This window comes from Microtus oregoni, unplaced genomic scaffold (genome assembly GCF_018167655.1).
Source record: "Microtus oregoni isolate MIOR12 unplaced genomic scaffold, Mior012 000001F_ref0000356, whole genome shotgun sequence".
In the NCBI taxonomy this organism is placed as follows: Eukaryota; Metazoa; Chordata; class Mammalia; order Rodentia; family Cricetidae; genus Microtus; species Microtus oregoni.
The window spans coordinates 48,113,266-48,134,795 of record NW_024543060.1 but is presented as its reverse complement, the minus strand read 5'-3'; the positions used below and the strand labels follow the sequence as shown (position 1 = coordinate 48,134,795).

General features: G+C 45.0%; 1 protein-coding gene across 2 annotated transcripts in view; it reads right to left on the bottom strand.

Annotated features, from left to right (window-relative positions):
• Nucleotides 1-3,703: 3,703 nt before the first annotated feature.
• Gpc6 (glypican 6) overlaps nt 3,704-21,530 on the bottom strand; it is a 994,531-nt gene continuing 976,704 nt past the window's right edge. For both annotated transcript variants that reach the window (XM_041677692.1, XM_041677699.1), the window contains 2 exons: nt 13,175-13,350; nt 3,704-8,085 (listed from right to left, as the gene is read on the bottom strand). In XM_041677692.1, coding sequence (XP_041533626.1) covers nt 7,877-8,085; nt 13,175-13,350 — 385 coding nt within the window. In that variant the 3' untranslated portion in view covers nt 3,704-7,876. The remainder of the gene's footprint in view (nt 8,086-13,174; nt 13,351-21,530) is intronic.

Genomic DNA, 21,530 nt, shown 5'->3' with positions numbered 1-21,530 from the left:
TACACCAATAAAAAGGCTTCCTTCTTAAAATAAAACTCGTGTAAAATGCCAGGTGTATCTGTGACTCTGTTGAGACGGTTTCAAAGCGCTAATTTACACGAACTGGTTTAAACAAACAAATAAACATTAAAATTATCCCTTCATTATTGTCAAACTTTTCATAATGTTTTCATTGCGTGCTATAATCTGGGGCATCTCACTTTTCACACGCAGGAGCAGGGTACCAGAGTCCACAATGGAAGCCACAGTATATGATTCAGAACTGGGGACGAGTGGAAACCCCGGCGTCTCTGTGCCAGCCTCAGCTTCAGAACTGGCGACTAGGATCCTGTTGCTCAACGGCTGTGTCATGTCCACACATTTGAAGAGGCTGATAGAAACCAGAATAACTCAAAATCCAAGTTTTAGGGTTTGAGTAGCCTGAGGGGGCCAGGAGAGAAGTAGGGATGAAGGTGGTCAACCAAAGCCAGGAGAGAAGATGGAGGCTTCACCATGCAGGTTCTTTGCTCCGTATGGCCAAGGCAGGAACGTCTGCCTAAGTCAGGGACATGTGACGTTGATCATGATAGGAAGATGAATGTGACATTTCCCTTTTGTATGAGCTGCTTCTTACGAATATAGGGCATGCTGTGTCAAGAAAGTGAATAATCTCGTTCTTTAGACAAATCTTTCTTTAATTTGACAGTCACATTTCCAGATGTCTAAAGAGAAAAGTTCAGGACAGACATGGCCATCAGCATCAGGACTTAGATGGACAAGGGTCCATCGTCATAGTCCTTTCCTGGATGCTGCTACAGTGGTCAGCAAAGGTGCCGTGCCCCTTCCTGCTTGTGCTGCCTGGCTGCTCAGTTGTTTAAGCCTCTAGGTGGAGTCAGGTTGACCGTTGCACCAGGTAAATAAACTGCAAGGAAGACCGATGAAAGGCGGAGTCCCTGGATGTACAAGACACTGTACAGAATTTGCTTTTCTTCTGAATGTGGTATGTAGGACAAACTGACAGGCAAAGGAATGCAGACTTCATATACTTCTTGTCCACATGTCATGCTTTGATTCACATGCAAATACCCGGAGCCCATAGTTTCTCTACTTAGGGTTTTAATTGAGAAAAAGGTTCAAAATAGAACACAGGTAAATGACCAAGCGTGCTGTAGGTGTCCTCTGTGCACTATCTTTAGTTTTTGCGGGTCTGGCGAGTAGCCAGCGTCCCATCAGAGGGTGTGATTGCTCCCTCATTTCACTAGATGGGAGCTCACACACCACTGGGCAGGCTCTCTATGACCTGAGTCCCTCCCTAGTGCCATTCCTGTGTAAGTCCTGTCATGTTGTCTCCCCCGTTTTGAAGTTACCATGTTCACGTGTTCATTGGCTGTATCTGCCTAACTCCGGGTGAGATGCAAGATGCTTAGAAAGAAGCAGGGCTCATGCCACCTGCTCTTAGACCTGTAACTGTTGCCGGCCCGTGATCACGGGTCATCACCTATCTCTGGAAAGAAAGGTCAGTTACCTAAGTCCATGAAAAGTTTCTTAAAACAAGACAGACAACCCTATGTGTGCTTTGAAGAGACAAGCTTGTTTAAGGTAGATGTTTTTCTGCATTCTGGAATCCAGTGTGCTGGCCTCCTTTCTGTTGCTCTCCACGCTGGAATCCAGTGTGCTGGCCTCCTTTCTGTTGCTCTCCACGCTGGAATCCAGTGTGCTGGCCTCCTTTCTGTTGCTCTCCACGCTGGAATCGAGTGTGTTTCCCTCCTTTCTGTTGCTCTCCACGCTGGAATCGAGTGTGTTTCCCTCCTTTCTGTTGCTCTCCACGCTGGAATCGAGTGTGTTTCCCTCCTTTCTGTTGCTCTCCACGCTGGAATCCAGTGTGTTTCCCTCCTTTCTGTTGCTCTCCACGCTGGAATCCAGTGTGTTTCCCTCCTTTCTGTTGCTCTCCACGCTGGAATCCGGTGTGTTTCCCTCCTTTCTGTTGCTCTCCACGCTGGAATCCGGTGTGTTTCCCTCCTTTCTGTTGCTCTCCACGCTGGAATCCGGTGTGTTTCCCTCCTTTCTGTTGCTCTCCACGCTGGAATCCGGTGTGCTGGCCTCCTTTCTGTTGCTCTCCACGCTGGAATCCAGTGTGTTTCCCTCCTTTCTGTTGCTCTCCACGCTGGAATCCGGTGTGCTGGCCTCCTTTCTGTTGCTCTCCACGCTGGAATCCAGTGTGTTTCCCTCCTTTCTGTTGCTCTCCACGCTGGAATCCAGTGTGTTTCCCTCCTTTCTGTTGCTCTCCACGCTGGAATCCAGTGTGTTTCCCTCCTTTCTGTTGCTCTCCACGCTGGAATCCAGTGTGTTTCCCTCCTTTCTGTTGCTCTCCACGCTGGAATCCAGTGTGTTTCCCTCCTTTCTGTTGCTCTCCACGCTGGAATCCAGTGTGTTTCCCTCCTTTCTGTTGCTCTCCACGCTGGAATCGAGTGTGTTTCCCTCCTTTCTGTTGCTCTCCACGCTGGAATCCAGTGTGTTTCCCTCCTTTCTGTTGCTACCCACACTGGTGCATCCTTGGGACAACATTTCCCCGTTCTTACTTTGGTTGTGCTTCAAGGAGCACAGGAGCCCAGGCTCCCTTGGCAGGTTAGAAAGGAGGCTTTGGGTTCCTCCTGGCTTTGCTGTGTGCCCCATGTATAACCCAACACCGTATGCTTGCCTGCTTGTTTACACTGTCAAATAAACGGCAGAGCAGCACACAGAGACCACAGCAGCGTGCACATCTGTTCACCCAGGCTCACACTGGCAGCCGAGCCTCGCTAGCTCTCAAACACAAAAATATATTTGACCTCTAATTGCCACTGTTTCATAAACTTATATTTTGAGGCTCATGTTTGATAAGTATTTCCCAGACTATTTATTCAAAATAAACGTTCTTACTACTTAATGAAAAGTACTCTGCATTTCATGGTTTTTTTTTTCCTTCCCATTAAACTGGTTCCAGTTTGCTTCTAAATGAAATCTGTTGCATTCTGATTTTGGAGGTGCATTTGTTCTAGAGCCCCCAAATGGTCTTGTGAAAATTGCTTTGCTTGATAAAAACCACGATGGTGATAATTGAATTAAATTGTAGCATTCCTCACAGCTAAATGCCGCATTCTTGATACCCTCTTTAATATAGACTCCTTCATTTAAGAGTGTTCTTGAAATTAATGATGTATTTCTACTAAAATAATGGCTAACGACATCGAGGACTGAATACCTCATACCTGGTTGCAATTGGACACTTGTGGCCCAGCACCCACAGCAGGGCGACCAGAGAGGACTTTCAGACCCGATGGTTAAGTGAATCTAGAGGGCTAGCATATTCAGTGCGAATGGGGGCGGGGGAGCATCTCAGAAATAGGAAGTCGACGTGGTTTGCCCATTTGGAAGCAGTTAGTCCTTTGACAGGTGATCTTATTTTCCTCTGACCTCATCTGTAGGGTATTGATATTAGTTCTACGATGCTACATGGGTTTTTCAAGAAGAAACAGAAGAGGGGTTGAGCGCTTTCCTTATACATCAAGAAACCAAAAGTCCTAAAGTTGCCGAGGTGTGCAATTTCTGGTGCTGTGTGTGCTTGGTTGACTATGGATTTTCAGTACTGATGCTTCTAAAATGATGTGAACAAAAAGACTTTAAAATATAAACCACAGGCTACGAATGTCATTTAGGAAGCACAGAGAGGGCACAGGTAGATTTTTAAAAACTATTTTAATACAAGATTAATAGCAATTTTCTATCCAAATCAAAAATGAAAAAAATCTTAACCCAAATAATAGTCATTTGACAGTCACATAAAATTTTAGGTTTGATTGGTGCACACATTTCTCCCGCATATGTGTTCTGTCTATGCGCACAGAGACTACACTGTGGTGCCTTCATCAGGTGTTGCTCACGGAGTCCGCCATTACAAGGCCACGCCAATGATTCCAGTATCCACTCCACTCCCAGTGAAGTCCCAAGCATTCCCATGCTAAGCTGAATCTGGGCTGCAACAAATCATGACAGAGCAAGTCTCCAGAGTGCGTACAAATCAGTACTCTATTTGTAGAAGTTGGCCTAAAACTAAGCACTGGCTAGTGTCTCTACCAAGGAGGAACACATTGCGGATTTAGAACTTATGGACTACTTTCCTCTTCTGGTTGCAAGGCTACATTTTTTTTAAAAAAAATTTAAATGTGTTAGTAATTGTAAATCAAAGAAAATGACCGTGAGTATCTGCAGGTGTTTGGAGAAGTCAAATCCTGTGTCTCTTAACACTTGAAACCTAAAGTCAAACTACCTGATAGCTAGCCTTGCAGAAAGAGGTGAGAAGTGAATTGCAAGCAAGGATTTTTACCAAGTTTTATTCCTCCTTGAGGACTTAAGTTGGTGCTTAGTCTGTAGCCAAATATGTGTGTAATGGCAAGAAGAACTGAAGAAGGCTGATGTCTCTAGCAGGGAATAGAACTCAGGATTCATGGTTCTGCATTCAACAATATTTTCAATGTGTTTGATTTAAAGAATGCTCCTTTCAAAATTACTACCACTCATCAATGAATCGTGTTTTTCAGTGTAGACAAAAGTAGCTTCTACCCCTTACATTTGAGGAGGTGGTTCGTGACACCTTCCTCCTTGGGCGAATCATGGTAAGGGAGTCAGACTTCCAGTGCTACAGTCTTCGATGGTGTAGTCAAAGTGCCAACTTGGCCTTCACTGCAACGACAGAAGGCTGACTCATGGCTGTCAATCCAGGACCATAGGGCTCCTATTCATAAATTTACAGTTCATTCTTCTCTGCTGAAGACATTAGCCTCCATGTAGCCTTTGTTGTAACATATACAAAGTATAATAAACATCAATTACAGACGTGTATTTCTGTTAGAAAAATACATATTATAACTAAAGAACATGTAAATAGAGGCACTTCAATAAGCTAAGTGTTTGCAGTTATGAGCACCACCCACCAATTTCTAGTGTCCAATTTTGGGGTCCCATTCCTCTCTACTCATAACACAAGTTGTGATGTGATTATGGAATTTAGGGGACATCTTCACAAATGAGGGGAGGCTATGAGTGGCGATGGAGAATGAACACACCCCCTGTCGCTCTGCTAAAATGAGAAAGCAAGTTTGCGAGGAGGATTCCACAGTGCTGAAAAGGGGAAACTCAAGGAAAAGGCTGAGGGAACAGAAAAAAAAACCCAACAAAACACCTTAGCATTAAATTACTCTAAAACCCATATGATGGATGACTACAAAAACCAGGAAGTTCAAGTGAATGGTATTTTGCCCATGTCCGCGCAAGGTGACGAATGATGTGGCTTAGTTGGCCGAGTCTCATTCCAACTCTCGCCTGGTAGATCTTGTCAGTAGGAATACCTTTGAGAATATAGGTGTTGGAACGAAGGAAGCAAGCGTTTTTATAGTAGCTGTGTGAATAGTGTGCACAGAACATGGGCTCATGCTCATTAATGTAATGTGTTGTCATGTGCATGCAAAAAAAAAACCCATGTGGGGTCAAAAGCATAGTAAAAAATAAGAATCTTGATGGATGTTATAGAAATAATATAATGTAGAAATATTTCTAAAAGGAAGATGGAGCTTCATGTTCCATCATGAAAATTATTACTCAAATATCCTCGAGAATCAACATTGGTTTAATTTGTATTGCACCATAATTTTTGGAGACGAACAATACTGATTTCTGAACATACAGTGAGCTGAGTAACGTAAGTGACTGGTCCTTCGTGGAGATGTTATGTGTGACTGGTGACTAAAAGCTGAATGGGGGCAGTGAACTGGGTGGTTTTCCAGAGGGATGCAATTCTGGATTTGACTAAGGATTAACTTCACACAAACTGAAGCGAAAGATGCCACAAAGTCTCTCAGAATCCTACACTTCCTATTCTGTTAGGCATACAGTAGCAACCGATGCGGGTAAAGATGTTTTGTTTTTCAAAAGTGCTCAAATATGCTTAATACTAGTGCATGTGTTCTACTTAGACATGGTGACTAAATCAATAACTAATTTCATTTTTGGTGAAAATAGAGATAGAACCATCTATGTGTCAATACTGTCGATGAGCCAGTTAAGATGTGATTGGCGTGCCGTGGTGTCTTGAAATATTTCTTCTCTCTAATGCAGATGCATTGTAAAAACCAAAACCCAAAATAAAACAAAACGAATAACCCTCCCCTCAAAACCAAAACCACATGGCTAGCCAACTGTCTTCAAACAACCCCAGTTTGGTTTGCTTTGCTTCTCTCTGCTGGGAGGGGCACTGAGCCTGACTTTGTGGGTCGGTTAGAATTGGCCTCTTGAGTTTAGGTCATTTACTGTAGTCCCCAGCAGGAGTCCTAGGCCAGAGGTGTTGTACTTGAGAGCAATGGTTTTTCATGACTAACATTCTTTACACATACGCATTCCTTTGCCAGTAACGTCCTGTACACCAAGGCTCATCCCGTGAGCTCAGGACAGTTTGGAGCACAGGGACAGAGCAAACTTGTGTGAGAAGGGTGTGCCCTGGCAAACTTGGAATAGATGGACAGTTAGATACATAAAAAGTTCTCTTTCTTGATTTCTTGGTGCTCACAGATCATTGGGGATTCCCTTCTCTGAGCCCCACAAAACAAGAAGACCTGGTTGACAGAACAGTTTTGTTACAAAGGAGTGTCAACCCTGAGCTTGGAATTAAGAAGTTAAAATCTGTGATTTATATATATATATTGATATAAAAATAGATGATCATTACTAAGACTAAAAAAGTGAACGAAATCTCCATGTCAGTACTATATATATAGTGTTTTTTTCTCTCTTTTTTTTTTGTCTTGAGTTTTTTGTTGTTGTGAGTTATTTTGCAAGAGAATGCCCTTGTAATGCTGAAACCAATGGACACAAATCAAAGAGTCTAGAACAGAAACTGATGTGTGGAGCTAATTATCATGTCAGTGAGAGAACTCTTATCTGGGGGACAGTCAGGAACAGAGGAACTATGAGGTCTAATTCACATCAGACTGGTGGCCAAAGTCGAGACTGTACCAATGAAGATAATTTTTTTGTTTTTTTTTTAGTCAAGACCCAGGAGAAATGAGACTTGACAGGGGCATCCGTGAAGAACTGAAGACAACTGGTACCAATTGGGTACAATGGACAGGTGTCAGGAGAGTGAGAAAATACTGCCGTCAGTGAATGTGGCATCAGGCAGGTGAAAGAGAGGCATTGAGTTGCTGTAAGATTACTACTCATATAAAGACAGAATCCTAAATTTACTATTAGTACCTCCAAATCATTTTGGGCAGAGTGCAAGACAATACCTCCAAGACAACAGCGTGTTTCCACTACATTAAAAAAATGTTACGCTTCTTCCTCATAAGCATTTTGTAAACTTGGCTTGTCACAGAAAAGCTCGCCTAAGGAGCTGGCTGTCATCGCCAAGCCGATAGCATGAGAGTTCCTTTATTTGCTTGCTTGTTGAAAAGGCAGTTGTCTTGGGGTTTGGCCTGATTTGAAAAGGAAAATTATTTTCTTCCTATCTTATTTTATTTTAAGTGGGGTGCTAGGAAAAAAAGAACCCTCACAACGTGAAATCCCTTTAATTTTGCAGCATAAAAGCAAATGACGGTAAGAAAAAAATCTCTTGGTACGAAAGATTTGAGTAAGAATTCTCTCTGGAATAAACAAGGTCCCCAGAGAGAGCTGAAGGAAAGAAGCCGATCCTCCGGCACCCGGTGCTCTTTGGGAAAACAAAAACGGAGGCAGGTTGCAACACTGCTCTCTGGTCATAGAAAACGGCGAGTTTTTGTGGCATGGTCCGTTGTCCAAGAGTGTAAGAAAAGAGGGGAGCTGGCCACTGAAGAGCTAAAATGCAGTTTCATTTGACCAAAGCCGGCGATTATCTGTATAGTCTCTGCAGGGCGAGGACCATGCAGACCAGAGACCAGGAAAGAAGGGAGTAGCTGCCCTGCGCGGCCGCCGCCGAAGATTCCTCTTCTCTCCGGTCAGGGTCCACTGCAGGGGCCTCGGTGGTGACAAACTCGAACTCCGTGGGACACACGTCATCCATGCACCCGCTGCCGCTGCCTGAGCCGCTGGATTCATCACCTGGAAGATTGACAAGGAAGGTTAGAGTGCTTGGCCGGAAGTAGAGACAAACAACAGCACAGTTCGTGTGGCAAGGTGTGGGAGAAACACTCCAGCAACGGGTTGCTCATCTGCCCACAGGTTTGTCCTTCGTGGGCAGGTTGAACAGGCCAGAAACAGCATTGAAACACGGTACTCACTGGTATCTACCCAGGGTAAACTTGCAATGGGTGGCCCCTCAACAACACTGATATTAGATACGTTTAAATGGGGAAGAATTGTGTTCCTGGTGCTGGAGACATGGCGTAAGGGCTAAGGGCAGTCCTGCTTTTACAGAGGGCCTCAGTTCATTCCCCAGGACCAGGCCAGACAGTTCCTAAACGCCTGTAACTCTGTTCCTGGAGACCTGACACCCTCTTCCGGTGTCTCCCAGCTTCTGCACATATGAAGACAATAAACTCATGTGTGCTTACACACACACACATACACACACAAATTTATATATGTAATATGTATACTATCTCTCTATTAACTATCTATAAATCATCTATCAATTATCTCTTTCTCTATTAATCACCTATCTGTCTGTCTTAAAGAAGTAATTATGATCTTTGCTGCTTTGTGCTTCAGTGCCTGCTGCTCTAAGCAGGTATTACGCTTTTTTAAAGACTTTTTTTTTTCTTTGTGTTGGGAGCCCAAGCTGATCCAAAACTCAGGCTCCTCCTCCTGTCTCTGCCTCCAGAGTGCTGGGGTTAAAGGTTATGACACCTCAACCTTCTTAGACAGACTTTTAAAAGGCCACTGAAGGTAAAACAGAGAATAAGAGCAGGCAGTGCAGGCAGGAAGCTGCAGAAAGAGCGGCAGAGAGCCGCAGAAGGTAGACATGGTTATCGCGCTTGGCTTCTCCCCCACCCCAACTCCCTTGGTCTTGTCCTAACAGCAAAGGTGGTCTCCTTTTCAAGGAGCGGGTAAGCTACAGCCTGTTGCTTGTTTCTCTGTGTCCCCAAAGGTAAGGACACTATCTATGTATTTCAACATTTGGAATAATCAGCTGTGGGATCCGATCACGTGACTGTAAGAATTCTACATGTGAAGTTCAGGCTGATAGTTTGATTGTAACACAGGTACAGCTGCTCACCCCAGTGGCTTAGAGCTACTTTCCTAGTCCTAGGGTACAGTGGCTGGTACTGAGACTGTATGGCCCTAAACCTCACGTATTTACTCTCTGTCCCTTTACAGAATAACGTTGCTGGTCCCTGCTTGATTCAATGCCTCATACCTAATGAGGATGGCATCTGCCCCTTCTGCCCACTGTGCCTCTGGGGTTGCTGAATTACCATGTTTCATTGTTCGGTTCCTTCGTGTGTGATGACATATTCAGCCAACATGGCGTAAGGGGTAAGGGCAGCGTTGCTCTTACAGAGGACCTCAGTTCATTTCAATGGAGTAAAAATAATTTCAGAAAGATCCAAGAAGCAATGCAAACTTGCCAAATACCGAGATAAACCCAGGTGAATGGTATGATTTCTGAAGAGACCCCGCTAAAGCTTCCTGCAATGTCGTGGCTCCCTGTCCGTCTCTAGTGCTCTGGACATGCAGTTCTACCCTAACTGTGTCTATGTCAAACACGTTTGCATTTTTCTTGCCATCATTCCCTGAAGAAATACAGCATAACGGTGATTTACATAGGACCTGCTATCTGAGGTGTTATCAGTAACCTGCGGATTATTTTAAGCATGTCAGAGAATGTGTGTGAGTCATATGCAAATGCCAAGTCGTTTTATGTCAAGGATTTGAGTAATTCTGGCTTTTGATATCTGGAGGTGGTCTAAGACAACCCCTGGCACTGTACCAGCTGACACTGTGCCCACCTCCTGAAAGTTCCCCCTAACATGGGGGCCTGTACCATGTATTTGCTTGTTCGCTGTCCGTACTCCACTTGAAGACAAATGTTTTGATGGTAGAGTCTTTGCATAGACCATTCATTTCCAGGTGGCCACTGATCTCTCATGTGCATCAAATGTTCAATGAATCCTTGTTGAGTAAGTCAATATGCCTTGAGCAATTAATGCAACAACTTCTATCGCTTTCTATAGCTATACACAAGGCACTGGTAACAGGCTGTGTGTCAGGACAATTGGACAAAATGTACAGGCAAACTCACGCTGCTGGTCATGCCAGATGGAAGAGATTTGATTCCTCTAGGAAGTGTGGCCTAACACGGAAGTTACCATTATTAACTTAGACAGACATGTGTGGACAGCCTAACGTCTATGTCCCAGAACTGTCGTGGGAATGAATGAGACAGTGTTTCTGGAAAGATTCAGGAACCGTGATCTGTGTAATGAGGTTTGCTGTCCCACTCATTAGCTAAGAGAGTTCATTCCCCGGCTCTTGAGCCTCACTGCTCCTGACACACGGGCGCCATTTTGGATTCAGATGTTACTTAAATCAAGGCAAGGCAGTGTAGGAACTCTTCTATTGTTCCTCGGAGTGAAGAAGAGACATTCAGCCCCATTATCCGGCCCCCAGTGGAACTTCTAAATACCAGATAAGATCATTTGAATACATTATCCTTGTTTCTTATCATTTCTCTGCCTAATCATTATTGGCCTTTATGAGCAGAAAAATGCTTATTAATTAAATCCAGAGACATCAGAATTGCAAAGGGAATTGTTCTCAACACCAGCACAATGAGCAAGAAGTAATAAGACCTTTACGAAGATATTATTAGAGTGATTTAGAATATTAAAATTGTGGGAAGCAAATAATGACAAGAGGTTCTGGCTATGAAAAACAATGGCCCTATCTTTTCTAAAGGGGATCACAAATGCAGGTGCTATGGGGTAGAACGGGAAACTTAGAAATTACACTTCCAAGCAATAAGGGTGGTGACAGCTATGAGTGTGATAACGGCTCACGGGCCAGGCACTGTCCTGAAACAGCTACAGTTGGTGCTCGAGTTAGAACCAAGGGATGATCTCCACTGCCCTGCGTTTTGCTCTCTTCTGAGAAGAAATTGAGAAAAATCACTGCCTCCTTCACATTCCTCGAGTTTTCCAGGATGACATCTCTTTAGGCTAGAGAAGAAGGAACTGCGATAACGCTAAGATCGGGTAATTCTTACTTTATCACACATTAAACAGTTACTCTCCGGGTACAGCAGCACGTGGCTGCAGGGAGACAATGGGACAGACGGAATGGGGACCGTAAGGCTGAGGCAGCAGCAGAGAAGGGTAAAGGCTGGGGCAGCATTTTCTTCTCAAGAGGAAGAGAGAGGTCAAGCCAAAGCCAAAAGAGATAACGGGATGATTTTGAGAAATGTGATAGCATTGCGTGGCAGTTTCCCTGTATGGAGAAAATAAATTCTTGAGTTCTTTAAAATGGAGGAAGGCGCTAAGAACATTCTTTAGGGAACAGCTTCACAGGAGGGAGGTGGAGCTGAGATGACTTAATGTCTTCCACCTGTAGCTTGTGTCTTTCTAACTCATTAACCAAATACGCAGGCATCTTCAGCTTCAGCAAGCAACGTCAGCATCATTGGCGGCTTTACAACTCATGGTCAGGAATGTTTTTCCCCTGTGAATTCTCTCAGGTTACACAGTTAACAGAAAAAACAACATTCCTGAGGAGAAATCCCACAAAGCCTTTGCCTCTGTAGCTATGCATCTTGAAGCCACTTAGAAAAAAAACAAATATACTTAAGTTCATTTTGGTGCTCACTTCGGAGAGCCCAGGGAATCTCTGCAAATGCTCTTATGATCCCCACTGAAACGGTCATGTGCAATATTACTTCAGCTGTTTACTAATTCTTTAATATTCCGAATCTAAATGTTTACGGTTTGTGTCTGTGTACAGCTGAGCAGGGAGGAGGATAATGCATTGCACCTTCTTTCTGCCCTCGAGACACTCTCTTAGCTCTTTAAAATGTCACCTCAGAGGAGCCTTCAATAGGCCCCTAGTGGGAACTTCTTGTCATTATTTGTATCCTAAGCATTTAATAATGCCTTTGTAATGGAAGATTCTGAGTCTCAAGAGGCACAGATTCTTCTCTATCTACAGTGAATTCATGTCCCAATAAACTCATTAATTAAAAATACTACAATTGCAAACAAATTGGGAATATGTAATTTACGTAGCATCCTAGCCTAGCACAGTACCCCATAGAATGTCACTGTTTATCTTTGTGTTCTTGGCACTCACTGGGTCTGTCGATTTGAGTCTTCTGTCCAAAATCATGAGAGAATATCACACCACATAATTATAACTGAAGAAGAGCTCCAAATTCAAACGCTGAAGTGCAGTTTCTACCGCACGTGTGCGACCTTTCAGTCATCATAAATTCAAGGAATGTTTATGACGTCATTTACAAGAGACAGGATGGGGACTCAAGCCCAGCTTGTGAAGAAATCCATAAAAGATTCTTTAGGCAGAGATGGGTGAGGCAGGGAAGAGTTTGGAGTAGATACAAATGTTGTTATAGAAAAGACATGGTAAGAATGATCGCTTCATTATAAATGGATCAACTGGTAGATGAAATTATGTTTTTGCTTTCATGCGGCTAAATATTTTACCTGAAGCTGGGGTAGTAGCTTAGCGAGCAAAATACTTGCTGTGCAAGCTCAAGAATCTGAGTGTGAGCCCAGCACTTGCAAAAGCAGCCAAGCATGGTGGTGTGCACCTGAATTCCAGCACTGGAGGGGCACAGACAGCATAGGCAGCACTGGAGAGGCCTAGACAGGGGTTCCTGGGGACCACAGGCCAGCCGGCCTCGCTGCGTCAGTGAGCTCCAGGGCTCTGTCTCTAATAATAAGGTTGATAATACCGGAGAGCCAATGACACTTAAGGCTGTCCTCTGATCCACACATGTATGCAAACAGGTATGGACATTACATACATACATACACACACTCACACATACATGTGCACACAACCTCTATTATTTAGAGGAATTATGATTTTAGTTAGCATGTGAGTTTTGTGGCTCAGACTGGAAAAAGCTCACGATTAAGGACAGGTGAGGCGTAATTAAAGATAATCATTGAGAGGGCCATCGCACACAACCATCTTCCACTGTGGGGTTCCCTGGTCTTCGCGCGGGTTTTCTTACTTGTGTCCTGGAAGTTGACATCATTGCCATTGTACGCATTCTTCAGTTTGTTGGTCATCACGCGGAGAGCCATGATCTGCTGTCTGATGAAGGTGTCGGGCCGGGTGATGTCCACCTCCACCTCAGGATTGTTGATTTGGTTGGTCAGCCCATCGTTCATGATCTCAGGCAGGTATCTGCAAGGCAGAGAGGAAGACACGGGTCAGGTGATGTTGCAATGACCTCAGAAGCCAACACTGCCCTGTTCTCTCACACAGGAAGCCACATCACCTGGTGACAAGAATGCCTGAGACAATGAACTAAACCATAAAGGCAAACGTTCATAGACAGTGCAGCGGGGGCCAGAGGGCTTCAGACTCATGCCTAAGCGTAAAGAGTTCTTATATAGTTCTTATGTAGGTTCATCTATAAAAAAGAGTGTGGACTGGCGACTAGGATAAGGAATTTCTTGAGACTAACTACTATTTCCGTCCTCTCAGAGAGTTCTGAAACGCTCTGGTCCAGATCCTGATGGCTAACTACCATTTCCGTCCTCTCAGAGAGTTTCAAAACGCTCTAGTCCAGATCCTGATGGCTTCCTTGGCTTTGTCAGTTTCGGTACTAAGAACTGGGCTAGGAAAGGTATCTGAGCAGGAAGGAGCCTTAGTAAGGGCACTCTTTCTTAGTGGAAGAGAATTTTGAACAAAGATCTGGGTCTTAAAAAAAAATTCTTTGGGATGTTTTAGTAGGAGTCAGCGATCACTTATGCCTGTGGCATGTCTAATAGGGTTTTATTTTATATTTTGGCAGTGCTGGAAATTGAACCAAGGTCTTGTACACACTAGGCAAGTGCTCTATCAATGAGCCACACACCTATCCCAGACTTTTAATTTTGTAATATTATCTTGGGTCTAATTTGATAGGTGTGCCGGCATTCAGTAAAAGAGGTTAACATCTGAGAAGACTTAATGTTGTTGCCTTAGTATGTGTTTGTTTGCCAACACTGTCAGTCTCTCAACACCCTGTCTAATGTCATCCTGGAATTTCTATACAAAGGGGATAGAGAGCCCATGAGCATATTCTGAGGCCCTGCGACTCTTTATGCTCCCGACCTATCTACTAAACAGTCCTTCCCCTCTGGATGTCAGCAAACCTCTCACGAGCTCTCTCTCCCCTTCCCACACTTTTCTTTGGAGAACAGATGGTGACACCAGCTCACACAAATTCCCATGGCCACTCCTCTCTTCTCAAGGGTGCCCTGCAAGTGCTGTCTGCTTAGTCTTTCTAAACCATCACTCCCCCTTGACTGTCCTGTGTAAACACTTTAGAGGGCCGTGGTTGATGGCCAGAGAATGCTCCTGTCAGGAACTGCACTGCAGAATTCCAGCCCACATTCCATTACCAGAGAGGTGTGCTTTTCCCCCAGTGTATGAAGCGAAGGCCAAGCGATGGCAAGCGGATGTAGTCTAGTTGAGTTCTATGAGATATTCACGCAAATTAACTGAACCCAGGAAGGGGGCGGGAGTAACTCCAATTTACAGTCAGGTGTCACACACAGATAACAATCTGGGGTCTGCAATTCACATCTGAAGTGTGTGTATGTGTATGTGACTGTGGTCACCAAACCATGCAAGCTGCACCAACAGTTCCCTTTTCCTTTTCTTTTGGGTCATCTTTTTCATTTAGGAAAACTTTAAACTATACAGAACTAGAGGTGGTGATAATATAGTGAACCCACGAAGCTAATTTGAATGCTTTTTTAAAAATTTCCGACAAAGGTGCCGTCTATGTCTGAGTCCTGATAGGAAACAACGGCACCTCAGAGGGGCAATAAGAGAGCTCAATGGAAAGACTATCTACAAAGGTGCCTATGTGATTTAAGGACCATGCAAGCTGGCAACAGCAGGAGGAGCTCCTGGAGACAAAGAAGAGATACAGCACCAGAATGCACCAGAGTTGAAGCCGCAGTCGGGTACCCAAGCGCACAGTGTCTGAGTCCTAACCGGGAGGGGGCTAACAAGAGTTTCCTGACCCCTCTGGTTCCTACTGGAAGAGCCTAACTGAAGCCAACCGATAGGGAGCTGGCTTGTGGAGGGGCCCTCCAAGGCGCCAACAGAACAGCTCTAGGAGACAGCAAAGTATTATTTTTTAGACAGGGTCCTGGTGCATAGCTCAGACTGGCCTCGAACTTGAGATTGTCGTGACTCTGCCTCCTGATTGTCGAGACCAAAGGTGTATAACACAGTGTCTGGCCATGGGCTTTGAGTGTGCTGTTACAAATGCAGCTGTGGTTTATTACCACATTTTGGGCACCGGCCCATTAGGGCGTGGTCTGAGGTACTACCCGTGGCCTGATAGGTGCAGATGGAAAGCTCACTTGCTCTCTTGGGTAGTGGTCGGAGTTCTGTTCGCAGCACCCAGCGCCCACAGGGCAGGGGACCACCACTCTCTACCCTTATTGTTTTTCCCCAAATAAATATCTGTTATCCTTTATTCCAGCCTCTCATGGATTTCCTTAATTATCCGTAATTATCTGTACAGGAGGCCCTGACTCCTATTCCACTGCTCTTAACGCTGTTGATGGAAAGCCAAGCAATCTCCCGTCTATGGCCTCATTCCCACTTATAGACCTGCCTTCTCCTTATGGTGGGAATGCTTCCCTTTCTGAGAATCACTTTCCAGATGCCAGAAACCAAAGATTACAGGATGTGCAGGAAGAACCACACAGATAAAGGGGAACCCAGGCTGACATTCAGGAGCCAAGTGTTATGCATGGCGTATTTGTGTAGGAGTTGGTTTACCTATCTAAATCAGAGGGCTTCAGAATAAGCTGTATATTTTCATCCATATTCTGAACAAAACTGACCTTTGAACAAAATAAAAGCGAAACTCAGAGTGGACAAATTCTTTTCCATGAAGCTTCCAGTTATCTCTGGCCTAAAAATAATCCTAAGAGGAAAAATATTAAGTCCAAGTGTCCATATCTCTTCACTTTTGTAGTAAATCATAAATTTCTGTCGTTTTTTTAATGTATCTGGAGTATAAGCAAATTCTTATTGGCCTCTGAGATTGTCCATTTGGTGTAAATTCTAGCACATGGCATTACATTGGCTGCTACTGACAGGGAACTGTGACTGCCAGACTCCTGGGGTTCGGTAATGATGACAGTCCACTGGCAAACACGGCAGGTGGAAGCCATCAGCTGCTGATGCAGTTTGAGGGGCTTCAAGGTGATGTTGGCACTTACGCTGCGCTGACACGGTTTGAGGGGCTGCAAGGTGATGGCTGGTACTCACGCTGCACTGACGTGGTTTGAGGGGCCTCAAGGTGACGGCTGGCACTCACGCTGCGCTGCACTCTGGTCGCTTTTCCCACAGCTGTGCCCAGGCCGAGTCAGACGGGGGCCCCCGTTCCTCCTGCACGCCGTGTGCACTGCTTGGCTAGCCAAGTCTCATTTATCAGCAGCTTGCTACAGTATCTTCCATGGGAATGCTGCCCCTGGGGGTCTGAACATCCAGCAACAATAAAGGACTGCCAGGCAAACCCAGCATCTCACTGTGCTTGGTGAGGCTCAGCCACTTACAGTCAAAACAAGGAGCAATGCACTTGTGCCCTCCAGAGCATTTTCTCCTCTTGGTGTTTTCCAAGGGTGACTTTAGAAATTTAAACATAAAATAGGTGAAAAATAAAACAGCTACTTTTTGCCGCTGTAGTTATAGATATGGGTACGATATCTGTAGAAGACCACTGTACGGTTGGGAGGGGGTGTGAAAGGCTAGGATCCAGGGTCTTAGGAGTCTGTTGGTTCATTTCCTCCCATGTTTGCTTTATTTACAGAAATCACAAATTCTGCAAGAATGGACTAATTACTGAGCCCAGAAGGCCCTTCCTCTGCCAAGTTTTAGCGCGGCTCATTTGAGTGACAGCAACTCCCATTTCTGGGAAACCAGACCAAGAGTGTTGGCGCCGAGAGCCCAGGTTGCAAGGCTGGATGCGCGTAAGGCTGGATGCGCGTAAGGCTGGATGCGCGTAAGGCTGGATGCACGTGCACCGGGAACAGGGAGAACTTAGATGTGGGACAAACTGGAGTGCCAAACAGCGGTGTTGTTCGTGCCAATAATTCACGCTGTGGTGTGGCAAGTGGGTGGCACCCAAGGACAGCCAGCTGCAACCTCATTTGGTTTGGCTTCTGTTTGCAGGAGCATGGCGAGGAGCGGCATCTTCGACAGTTCTGCAGAATTATTTTTCTTCCCCTCTAATGTCATGCCTTTAATGCAGGGTTTCTTGATTACAACCAAGCATAGCCAATGAGGTAGGGAAGAGTCCCACGAAAAGGCATTGGAGGAGCAACGCATTCTACTTTTGGAGTGGGGGAGGGGTACACATTGTGTGCCAGGAAACTCATCAGACCATTGCCATTACAACCTCCGTAACCTCAGAAACAATAACATATTTCTCCTTACAGAAATTTCTCAGTGGCTAACAACTGAGCCTTCCGTCCACTCCTCATGGTTGAGAGACTATAAATGTGTTTGTTGGAAGGAGAAGCAGGTCAACCTATCAGCATGCAGTGTTGCTTACCAACACACACGTGTTAGTAGTGGGTCTCATGTTAGCAGCTGCATACTCAAGGAAAGGGACACACACACATGCCCCTTTGAGTCTGTGATATATTAGCTAGTAAAAGTCTAAGCAGGAAATAAGAGCTGAAAGGCAGCTCGCATGGGGTTTGCTATGAATTCAAGGGAAGCTGTCATGGAAAACCAACGAAAAGAAGGCCAGTTTGATCTCTGCTCATGTTTGAGATGCTACCCGTGCTCATCTGAACCTGTGGCTTTGGGTCTGAGGTGAGGCAGAAGACCAGGAAGGAGAATGCATGGCTGAGGGAAGGTGCTCACCTCTTGACAGCCAGGACAGGAAACAAGAGACAAGGCAACAGGAGACGTGCCTCCAACGCCCTACTTTCTTCCAACTGAGCCCCACCCCACCCATCATCTATCAATTAAATTATAAATCGATCCATTGATTAACCCATTGCTTAGGTCAGAGGCCTCATGCTCCAATCAGTTCTTCCAAACCTCACCGTTAAGTATCACATGGGGAACTAACTTTTAACACACAAGACTTTGGGGTGGGACATAGGAATTCATAGTGAAAGAATGAAGTTGGGGCAGAACTGGGGTGCCCAAGTGCTGGTCACTTGATGTTCCTGACTGACTGGTGCCATCCTGAGGCACAGCTGGCAAAGCGAGACAAAAGCCGTTTTCACTCACTTGCTGTCATAAACGAGATCCATGTGATGCATATTTCTGCAGGATTATCCATGTGATGCATATTTCTGCAGGATTATCCATGCGATGCATACATCTGCAGGATTTTCCATGCGATGCATACCTCTGCAGGATTTTCCATGTGATGCATACCTCTGCAGGATTTTCCATGCGATGTATACCTCTGCAGGATTTTCCATGCGATGTATACCTCTGCAGGATTTTCCATGCGATGCATATTTCTGCAGGATTTTCTATGCGATGCATATCTCTGCAGGATTTTCCATGTGATGCATACCTCTGCAGGATTTTCCATGCGATGCATACCTCTGCAGGATTTTCCATGTGATGCATACCTCTGCAAGATTTTCCATGTGATGCATACCTCTGCAGAATTTTCTAGTTCTCAGCTAAACATGCAGTCATTTTCAGTGTGTTCAAAAGTTTTCCTAATGTAAGAAGGTACACTGTGTATACAGACTCAGAGACTCTTATGTGCAGTTCCAAATTTTGAATGTCTCCAATTTTTTTCCCTCCTGCAATCCATTTGTTAGCAAAACATCATCAAACCTGAAATATGGCCAATTACAGTCCTCATTTCTCCCACTTAGTGCCACGCTAATGCATTTTTCTACAGAAATCCTAATGCATTTGATTGCGGGTTGTAGGTCCAGACCCACTGGAAGCATTACATAATATACAGTACATCCACTGTGGTAATTTTCTCAAATGATAAAACATCTGAATTCTACAAAGACATGGTCTTAAGGGTTTCAAATAAGGTTTGCAAACCCGTGATATCTGTGACCTCCTTTAGAATCTTATTTAGATAGATATTTAAACTTTACATGCATTAGGATGACTATTATTTAAAACAACAAACAAAAATTAACAAGTATTGGTGAGGATATAGAGGAATTGGAACCCTGAACACTGGGGCCGGGACAATAAAATGGTGCAGCCTGTGTAGTGGACAGCATACCAGTTCCTTAAAAATATACACATAACTGCTTCATCGTCCAGCAACTACACCTGAGATATAGACACCAGAGAATTAAAAGCAAAGGCTTACGAAGATATTTATACCTCTGTTTATAGTGCTTCATCACTCATAATGGAGGAAAGGGTACAATCATGCAAGTACAGGATCACTGACTGACGAATGGACCCAGAGGAGGTAGAGCAATGGACATCTGGGCGCCAGAAACTCTGACGCATGGTTCAACACGGATAAACCTTCATGACTGTAGGTTACGTGACATAAACCAGGCAGGAACACGATAGGATGCCACTCCTGTGAGTGACCCAGAGTCTTCAAGGACACAGAGACAAGAGCAGAGCGGTGGTTGCGGGGCACTTGGTTTAGAAAGGGAGGGAGTCCGTGTTCACTGGGAACCGAAGTTACGGGAAGATGATATCCGGGACGGATGGTGTTGATGTGACACAATGAGGATGTCCTGACTGCCACTGGACTGCATGCTGTAAATCATCAGCATGGTACATTTGACATTTCCCCCATCTTTATTTATTTATTTATTTTGGTTTTTCGAGACAGGGTTTCTCTGTGGTTTTGGAGCCTGTCCTGGGACTAGCTCTTGTAGACCAGGCTGGTCTCAAACTCACAGAGATCCTCCTGCCTCTGCCTCCCGAGTGCTGGGATTAAAGGCGTGTGCCACCACCGCCCAGCTTCTCCCATCTTTAAAAAAACTAAGTTTTAAGTATAACTTTTTAATGTTCTTGATACAGAGTGCCTCACCCCCTGTCTTAGTTAGGTTTCTATTGCTGTGAAGAGACATAACCACAACAATTCTTATAGCAGAAAAGCACTTAATTGGGACTGGCTTACATTTTCAGAGGTTTAATTCATTATCATCGTGGTGGGTTATGGGGGCATGCAGGCAGACACAGTGCTAAGAGTGGAGGAGAAGCCAATCTTGACCCTATGGGCAACAGGAAGTAAAGATACCTCAAATCCTGACCCGACAGTGACATACTTCCTCTAACGAGGCCACACCTCCCAATACTGCCACTATGAGGCCATGAGGGGCCAATTACAGTTCAAATTACTATGCCCCCCATTTCCACTTTTCCTTGCTGGAAAGTGGTTTTGCTCAAAGCAGACTCCCACATTGTTCTAAGTGGGTCCACAGGTTCTCGAAGGCAGAACTACAGTTGTCTGTGGCGGTGGGTGATCCATGAGACATGGTAATGAGATATGTTCAAATGTTGGCCAGCTATACCCAGGGACATCTGTGACCTCTGGGACCCAGCAGTGCTGTGGGCCAGTCCCTTAGCTCCTTTCCATCATGACTCACCATACAGCCTGCTATCTCTTATGCAAATTAAGAGGGAGCACAGCTCTCCAAATATCTCCCTTGTTCTAAAGAGTAGCTTAAAAGAACCCGGAGCTTATAGCCGGGATTCTTGCTTTAGCCAGAGAACCAAAGGCAGAGCATGGCTTGGAACTCTTGGAGATCGTATACCCACCCTGGGTGAGGGAGCCAGAGACACATTCTTTGCCTTGGCTCTTAGTACATAGCCAGCAGCTCCCAAGCCCATCGTTTCATGGTAGAACTGGAGTCAGCAGATCATGGAGCAGACACAAAGGAAGATTAAGAGCCAATGTCAAGGATGCTAGGCTGTGAACAAGCAACCATCGCCTTTGCTCCTATTTGTACACACCTCCCTTCAACATCTAGCGCTACAGTTTTCTCTCCCATGGGCCAACCAGGGAAAATCCCATGAGTTGCAGGAGAAGGGAAACAAAACACTCAACAGCGCCACCCTTGACAACTGCCAGGTTACACTCAACAGCGCCACCCTTGAAGACTCCCAGGTTACACTCAACAGCGCCACCCTTGAAGACTCCCAGGTTACACTCAATAGCGCCACCCTTGACGACTCCCAGGTTATGCTCAATAGTGCCACCCTTGAAGACTCCCAGGTTACACTCAACAGCGCCACCCTTGAAGACTCCCAGGTTACACTAAACAACACCACCCTTGAAGACTCCCAGGTTACACTCAACAGCGCCACCCTTGACGACGCCCAGGTTACACTCAACAGTGCCACCCTCGACGACTCCCAGGTTACACTCAATAGTGCCA